At 58.9% G+C, this 8341-nt stretch overlaps 1 protein-coding gene across 1 annotated transcript; it reads right to left on the bottom strand.

Annotated features, from left to right (window-relative positions):
- Positions 1-5097: 5097 nt before the first annotated feature.
- On the bottom strand, positions 5098-7307 carry FOXA2 (forkhead box A2). The gene is given in 5 exon segments (XM_065682570.1): positions 5098-6017; positions 6019-6432; positions 6434-6569; positions 6571-6644; positions 7221-7307. Coding segments are annotated over 5 exon segments (1350 nt in total). The 3' UTR covers positions 5098-5378.
- Positions 7308-8341: the final 1034 nt, after the last annotated feature.

Raw genomic sequence — 8341 nt, 5'->3', positions numbered from 1 at the left:
TCCCTTTTTATGATTTTTTTTACACGCAATTTCACGCGCGGCTGCCCCGCAAACAGACCGGGCCCCCCCGCCGCAGCACAGCCCCCGCTTCCCACCGCCCTCCCGGCCCGTTTGCGGCCCGTTTTGTTCCTTAGCGCTGCCCGTGCCGCTGCCAACACCCCCCCGTAACTACCCTCTCCAGAGCCCTGCGGCCTGGGGGAGCAGACCCTGTCCGTCTTTCCATCCACCCACCCATCATCCATCCATCCATCCATCCATCCACCCATCCTACATCCGTCCCTGCATCCCTCTGTCCCTCCATCCATCCTTCTGTCCTTCCGTCCCTCTACCCCTTCATCTATCCCTCCATCCACCGTTGCATCCCTGCATCTCTCCATTCATTCCTGTATCCGCCCCTGCATCCTTTCCTCCACCCGTCCCTACATCTATCCCTGCATCCCGCTGTCACTCCATCCATCCTGCATCTATCCCTCTATCTCTCCATCACTCCCTCCATCCCTGCATCCCTCCATCTCTCCATCCCTTGGCCCTCCCGAAACAACATCCCGGGCTCGATGCACGTTCGCACCCTCTGGGGCATCTCCCCCTGCCCTGGGCTCGGGCTTGAGGGGGTCCGTATCCGACCGGCAAAAAACAACCCTGCCCAGTGGTTTAGAGCCGAATCCCGGGGTTACCGGGGGGGAGACTGCAGCGCCTGTGCCCGACCCCAGGCACCAGCGCTCCGTGAATGGGGAGAAAACGGATCGCGGTGCCCGAAGGTGGCTACAAGCGAGTTCGTTTGGGTTTTATTTTCTTTCCCCTTTATTTCCCCTTTTTGGTCTTGTTTTGTTTTAATTCGCTTTGGTTTGTTTTACCTTTTTTTGCTTTTGTTTTGCTCCGATTTATTTTGCTTTCTTTCCTTTTCTTTTTTTCCCCAATAAAAATAAGCACCTACCAAATTCCCCTCTCCCCGCCCCGGCTCCATCGGGAAAGGAGGAATATTTCGCTCTCCCGAGCCTGAGAAACGACCGCAACGAGAGAGAAGGAAATAAAAGAACCCCGAAATCCTTCTCCTCCCTAAAGCGGCCCCGCAGACCGGGTTTAGCTCCGCTGGCCACGAAGCTGCCCGTAAATAAGGAACCGGCAGATTCTGCATCATCCTTTAATATTTACTCTTTTGAAGGTTAGACGGGGCAGAGGGAACAAACTCCGAATGGGTTTGGGGTTATTTTTTTCCTATTCGCCTTTTCCATCCTCTTCCCTACCTGGTTTTATGTGGTTTCTGGATTAATCTAGCGCGGAGCAGAAGCGGACTTTACCCGGCCGAAATACAGGATTAGGACTATTTCTAGAAGAAAGAGGACAGTGTGAACTGCCTTTAGCCTGCAATAGTCTAAAGCAGAATTACAGCTTGTAAAATAGGTCTCCATCAGTTTCCCAGGAGACGAGTTAAGCCCTACTTGGGTGTTCCAGCTCTTTTTAGAACCAGCAATAATTAGACTCATCTCACCCCCGAGTTGTCCGGTCCCGGGTTGAGATGGGTTTTAAAAGATCATCAATAAACGCACTTTTTACCCACAATCCATGGGCAGGGCAGGCAGCGGCGAGTTATCCCGCACTTATCCCGCATTTATCCCGCTGAGGGGGCAGGTTTGGGAGCGGGCAGCGAGCCCTTCCTAACCCTCCCCACCCGAGCTGTGCCACCTTCTTTGTGCTTCCATGGCCATCGCTGCATGACACTGGGGGGGGGGCGAGCAATTAAATAAGTGGTTTTCCCACCTCTCAGTGAATGGGAAGTCAGGAAAAACAATACTAAACCCCACATATATATGTATTTATATATATGGATGCATAAATATATGGGTGAAGGATGGCGAGGTGCTGATCTGGGAGCTCAGACCGCTTCCCCCCTCCCCGGCCCAATCCAGCTCAGCCCTCACCAACGCCACTGCTGCCCCTGGGTCCCCCCGCAAAATAAAGCTGGATTTGGGGGGAATTAAGGACCGAAACGGAGCCGAGCGCTCAGCCCCGCTGTTAACGGGAGAAATGAGACTCGGGGAGGGGGGATGCTAAAGGAGCTGGGGGTACTCGGCTGCAGGGAGAGGAGGGAAAATAGCAGGGGATCGCGGTCAAAAAGCAATGACCCCCCATTCACCTGCAGGGAGCGGGGGACACTGCCCGGCCGCGGTGCGGGGTACGGGGCTGCGGTTCGGCTCCCCCCGGAGGGATGCTCCGAGGTGGCCGCAGGACCGGGCCCTTCATCCCACTCGCGTCCCCCTCCCTGCAGGGGCGACAGGCCTTTAATGACAAGTAATTGGCGAGCGCGCAGAGCTGCATTACGAGCCGGCCGGGCTGTTATGAATTATTGAGAGCCCATTAGCCGCAGAGCGGCTCTTACCGGCGGGATGTGACCCTCCACGGCTGAGCGGGGACGGGGACACGGACATGGGCCCACCCGCTCCGGCCCTCACTAAGACCGGCCCCCGGACCTCCCATCCCGGGCCCTACACCCCCCGCTGGAAGCATCCCGGGATCCGCCGCCCCGCATCTTCGCACCGTGGGCCGTGCCACTCGTGCCCGTGTTGGGTGCGGAGAGGGAGAGCGCCGGGAATGGGATCCCGGCGAAAGTCCCGGGTTTCTCCTTATATCGAGGAACTATTTAGGGTTTTCCCTGTATTTTGTTGCCGGGAAGCGGGGCCGGGCCCGCGGGGCCGGCTCTTGGCCGGTGACACGGGAGGAATCACACGGCTGTGGTGACTCCCAGCCCGGCACCACAGAGTGCCACGGAGGGAAGAAGGCGAAGGAGGGGGTGTTTAAATTAATACAATTCATAATAATAATAATAATAATAATAATAGATAAATAAAGATAAATATTAAACCACGCAAGTGTCCGGTCGCACGTCTCCGACCCGCCGCCGACCCCGCCACAAGGTTTCCCACCCCGCAGCACAGAGATTTGGTGTTGAACAGAGCAGAAACAGCGCCAGACCCCCCCTTGTCTCTCCTGTCCGCGCTTTCACCCCCAAAAAACAGCCGGGAGAAGGGAGGCGGCGGGGATGAGACCCCCCCAAAACCCGCGGGGAGGATCCATCCGGTCCCGGCGCTCCAACGAGCCGGGAAGGAGGAAGAGGAGGAGGAGGAGGAGGATGGACCCGAAGGAGAGGAAAGGGAAGGAACAGCGGGCGTCACCTACCTGCGCCCCGGCCGCCGGCCCGGCTCTGCGGGAGCTGGGAGCATCCCGGCATTTATGGGAGCCGAAACTGTGCTGGTGTTGACTTTAGCACAAAGCAAAGATTTCGCTGCCCGCTAGTTTAAAAATGAATATTTTACCAAGATATCGATCAGCTTTATAAAATTCAGTTAAGCACAATGGCTCGAAAGGAGCACGGGGGTGGGGGAAGGAAGGAAAGGGACGCAATATAATATCTGTGTAAATTTGCTGAAGTATGACGTGGTGTTGAAAGTTTACCCTCCTGGAATTTGGATCTAGATTCCCCCCCCCCTTTTCTTTCTTTGCCCCCCCCCCCCCTTTTCTTTTTTGTTTACTGACTTTGTTTATTCACAGATCACGGTCGCTTAAACCGGAGGGAGCAGAAGCGGTTGCAACGGGGCTGGGGGCGGGCGAGGAGGGGGGAAAACACCGGGAAAGGGGCTGGGGAGAAGAAGGAATAACGCTCAGAGTGAGGCTATTTCCTTTCATTCCCCGCCTGCCCCAAGTCCTCCTCTTTGCGTTTCAGCCCGAAACGGGCCAGAGGAAAGGGGAAAAAGGAAGGAAAAATAAAAGGAACTGGGGGAAAGCGGCTTGTGGAGCATCCCGGGGCCGGTACCGGCGGGGCGCGGAGCCCCAACCGGCGGCACCCCCGCGCCCGTGCTCTTCCCTGCGGGAGCCTTTTATGTGCTAATGAAACACATTGCATGCCTTGGTTCACAACGTGTGTGTCCTTCCCGTATAGAGACGGACAGATTTCTGGCTGGATCCCTGTTTTGTTTTTTTTTTGGGAAGGGTTTTTTTTTTTTTCCCACCCCCCCCACCCCCCACCCCCTTTCCCACCCCCTTTTTTTTTTTTTTTTTTTTCCTCCCCTTTTCTCTTCCCGCGGACAATGCGGAATTTTAAGAAGGATTTGAATGTTATTTCGCAAAGCAACGTCTACGAACGCCGTAAACGCGTGGGAAAACAACAAGTGGTTGGGAGGACGGCAGGGAGGCTGCAGCGGGGAGGGGGCAAAGACACGGAAAATAACCCGGGGGTGTCTATGGGGCGGCCGGGACAAGCGGGAGGGGAAGGAGACATAAAGAGCATCCCGGTTTGCCGACGCCGGTTTCGCGAAGTTCCAGGGGTCCCCCCCATTCGCACTGCCCGCGGGGGTGAGGAGCTGCCCTGACGGGGCTCCCCCGCGAGCCGAAGGGCTCTTTGCGGGGGGTATCGGCTTCCCGATCCCTCCTCATCCCTTCCCCGTGTTCAGCTGCTCCGGGGGGGACCCGTCGGGAGCGGAGCGGGCCGGCACCGCACCGTCGGAGCGGCGGTGGGACCCCGGCCCGGCCGAGGAGGAGGAGAAGGAGGAAGAAGCGGGCGAATCCCGGCGGAACAGAGATGCAGGGGGAAAAAAACCTCCAATAACACTTTAATAGAGTTCTGTGAAAATCTGGCTAGTCGCTACCAGAATACACATTTATAAGCCATAAATAAAGCATACAGAAACGATAAATTAATCAGATCCAAGTAGTTTACTCTCCCGGTAACATCAAGCGTTTGTTTCAATTACAACGATCTATCCTGACTTTTTTTTATTGTTATTATTATAATTTTTCACATTTTTTCTCTTTTTTTTTTTCTTTTTTCTTTTTTTTTTTTTTTTTTACCCCTCTTTTCCCCCTTTTTACAATATTACAAGACTTTTGGTCCTGGGATTCCAAACTAGCATGGGTTTCACACTGAAGGAGGGTTTCGTTTTGCTTGTGTTTCGTTGTGGTTTTTTTCTTCCCCGTCACTTCCACACAAAAAAATAGATATATTTATACCTCCTTGCGACGACGACAACGAAAAGTAATAAAATAAGCCCGATAGAACCCCCTTTTCCCCATCCCTTCACCCCCAACCCTTCCCTCCCCACAAAAACCAAGGGAAAACAAGGGAATTGCAGCCCAACCCCAGCACGGGTGGCTTTGGGGGGTGACCCCCCGAGATGCTTGCGAGACACACGGCTGCTGTTTCCCGAATGGATGCAAACATCTGGAGCCAACGGAAAAGAAAATAAAAAGAAAATATATATAGATATATATATATGTATATGTACCGTGCTCGAGAGCGTTCATAGTCCACTGCTCTGCCAGGGGCTGCATGGGGGTACCGGGGGCTGCCCCCCTCGATGGGGAGGTGGGTTTTCCCCTCGCCCCTTTTAGGAGGAGTTCATGATGGGCCGGGAATACACACCTTGGTAGTAAGAAGTCTCTCCGGCTAAAGGGGAGGACTCTAAGGCGTTTTTGTTCGTTACGGGCCCCATGGCCAGGCTGCCGGGCATGGGCGAGGCGTAGCCCGAGTAGTGCATCACCTGCTCGTAGGCCTTCAGGTCCATTTTGTGGTGGTGGTGGTGGTGGTGGTGAGGGTGGTGGTGCTGCTGCTCGGAGGAGGACATCAGGTTGTTGATGGAGAAGGGGTGGTTGAAGGCGTAGTGGTGCTCGGGCTTGAGGTGGGCGTCATGGGGCAGGCCGGCGTGCGGGGGGGCCAGGAGGTGCTGGGCCGGTGAGGATGCTGGCTCCCCGGGGCTCAGCCCTGGTGTCCCCTTCAAGTCAGCCAGGGCTCGCTTGTGGTCCTGGCACGGTGAGGTGCTGGCCGGGGACTCAGCACCGGCCGAGCCCTCGGAGCCCCCCGAGGAGCTGCCTTCCCCCAGGGGCTGGCTTGGGGGCTGCCGGAGCCCCTTCTTGCCCCCACCACCCGCTCCACCGCCCGCCCCGCCACTGTCCTTGGAGGCCAACTGCTTCTCGCACTTGAAGCGCTTCTGGCGGCGCAAGTAGCAGCCGTTCTCAAACATGTTGCCACGAATCGGGATGCAGCGTCCAAAAGGAGCCTTTTCCCGGCTTGTCCGGGGAGCGGGGCACCTTGAGGAAGCAGTCGTTGAAGGACAGCGAGTGGCGGATGCTGTTCTGCCAGCGCTGCTGGTTCTGGCGGTAGAAGGGGAAGAGGTCCATGATCCACTGGTAGATCTCGCTCAGCGTCAGCATCTTGTTGGGTGACTGCTGGATGGCCATGGTGATGAGGGAGATGTAGGAGTAGGGTGGCTTGGCGTGCGTGTAGCTGCGCCTGTAGGTCTTGGGGTCCCGCGAGCGGTTGAGGTTGGACTGCCCGTAGATGGGGCTCATGGAGTTCATGTTGGTGTAGGGGGCCAGGGCATTCATGGAACCCGCTTGGCCACCCATAGGGCTCATGCTGGGGCTCAGGTGAGTGCCCATCCCCTGCCACACCGGCTGAGCCCATGCCAGGCATGGCGCCCGTGCCCGGGGACATGCCGGTGAGTGAGGGGCTCATGCCCGTGTTGGCGTAGGACATGTTCATAGAGGTGGCGGCCGTCATGTTGGCCGTGGTGCTCATGGGCCGACATGGTCATGTACGTGTTCATGCTGTTCATGCCCAGCCCCGCGTTCATGTTGCTCACCGAGGAATAACTCTGCAGGGGCAAGCGAAGAGAGAGGAGGGAGATTTGGGGGGGGGGGGGGAGAGGACAAGACGGGGTGGCCCCGCCGGGGACGTGGGGAGCCGTGGGGGGACCCCGCAGCCCAGCCCAGCCGGTAGCGCCGCCGGTGAGAGCGTCGGCAGCGCCGGGGCTCCGTGCCCCGCGGGGCCGGAAGGGTTAAATCCGGGATTGGGGGGGGGGGTGCGGGGGGGTTGGGGGGGGGTGGTGTTTTCTTGTTAATGAAAAGCAAATATATATTAAATAAAACAAAACAGAACCGGGACGGGGTGGCCGCAGCAATCGGCGGCTCCGTCCTGGGAGCGGGACGGGGAGCAACGGGAAGGGGAGCGAGAGAAATACCTGGAGGAGAGGGAAGGGGAACGGGAGGGGGGAAATAGCGAACGGCAGCCGCACCCTGCCCGCACCCTGCCCGCACCCTGCCCGCGCCCTGCCCGCGCCCCGCTCAGGCCCTCGGTGCCGAAGTTAATCGTGTCCCGGGGCTGGCACGGCGATGGGGAGCCCAGGACCACCCCCCCCCAACCCCTCAATTCCCGGTCTCCCTTTGCTTACCTCGGGCTCCCCGTAGTAGTTGCTCCAGTCCGTGTGCTCATGGCCTTCCATTTTCACCGCTCCCAGCATACTGGAAGTGGAGTGCATGGCAGTTTAAAATTTAACAGCCACAACAAACGACGACGGAGAGCAACCCAAAAAAAAAAAACGGGGAAAAAAAAAAGCGCCCAGCCCTCCCTCCCCTCCGACGGAGCCTCTGGAGGAGGAGGAAGAGGAGGGAGGGAGGAAGGGGTGGGGGTGTCGAGCGGCGCTGGCGCTGGTTTTTTAATCGCTGCTGCTCCTTGGGTGGGTTTTCGCAGCGCTTCGCGGCGAAGAGTCGCCCGGAGGCGATGGAGGAGCCGGAGGAGGAGGAGGAGGAGGAGGAGGAGGGAGGAGGGAGGAAGAAGAGGAGGGAGGAGGGAAGAGGAGGACAAGTGCTGCAGTGACGTGGGTGCCCGAGTGATATAAGCACGGAGCGGCCGGGCGAGCCTCCAATCCCCAGGTCCTCGGCTGCCCATTTGAATAATCAGCTCACACCTAAGCGGGAGAGGCTCCTCCGCGGCCCCCCGCGCACCTATCCGCACCCCGCCGCGCCGGGACGAACCCCCCCCCCCCCCCCCCCCCGGACCCGGCTTCCCCCGGTTTGCAGTGGGATCCAGTGGGAAGCGATTTCCCCGGGCAGCCCCGAAGGGAGCCGACCCCCCTCCCCAGCAGCCCCGATGGGAGCTGCCTCCCCCCGACCCCGCCGCCCCGACGGGAGCACCCCCGTGCCGTCCCCACGCACCTTTCCTCCCCGCGCTGCTCGGCGGAGTCCCGGCGCCGGGCTCAGGCCGCCGCCCGCCCGGCCGTGCCCCGGCTCGGCCCCATCGGCGGGCCCGGCGGCCGCCGCTCTGGCTCTTCCCCGGGCTCCGGCTCAGGTACCTACAACAAATTCGTAACTAAAACAAACAGGGAGGGCGGGCAGGGTGAGGAAGGGGGTGGTGGCGCTGCGGAAGCGCCGTCGGGGGCCCCGGGGGCTCCCCGGCGCCGGGCCGGGATGTGCGGGGTCCCGGTGGGCGCCGTCGGGGGCAGCGCTGCCGCTCCGAAAAGCCCCCGGCAGCCTCGGAGAGAGGAAAGGAGGAAGGAAGGAAGGAAGGAAATAA

Source organism: Lathamus discolor, chromosome 5, assembly GCF_037157495.1.
Source record: "Lathamus discolor isolate bLatDis1 chromosome 5, bLatDis1.hap1, whole genome shotgun sequence".
Lineage (NCBI taxonomy): Eukaryota > Metazoa > Chordata > Aves > Psittaciformes > Psittacidae > Lathamus > Lathamus discolor.
This window is presented reverse-complemented; position numbering and strand designations above follow the sequence as displayed.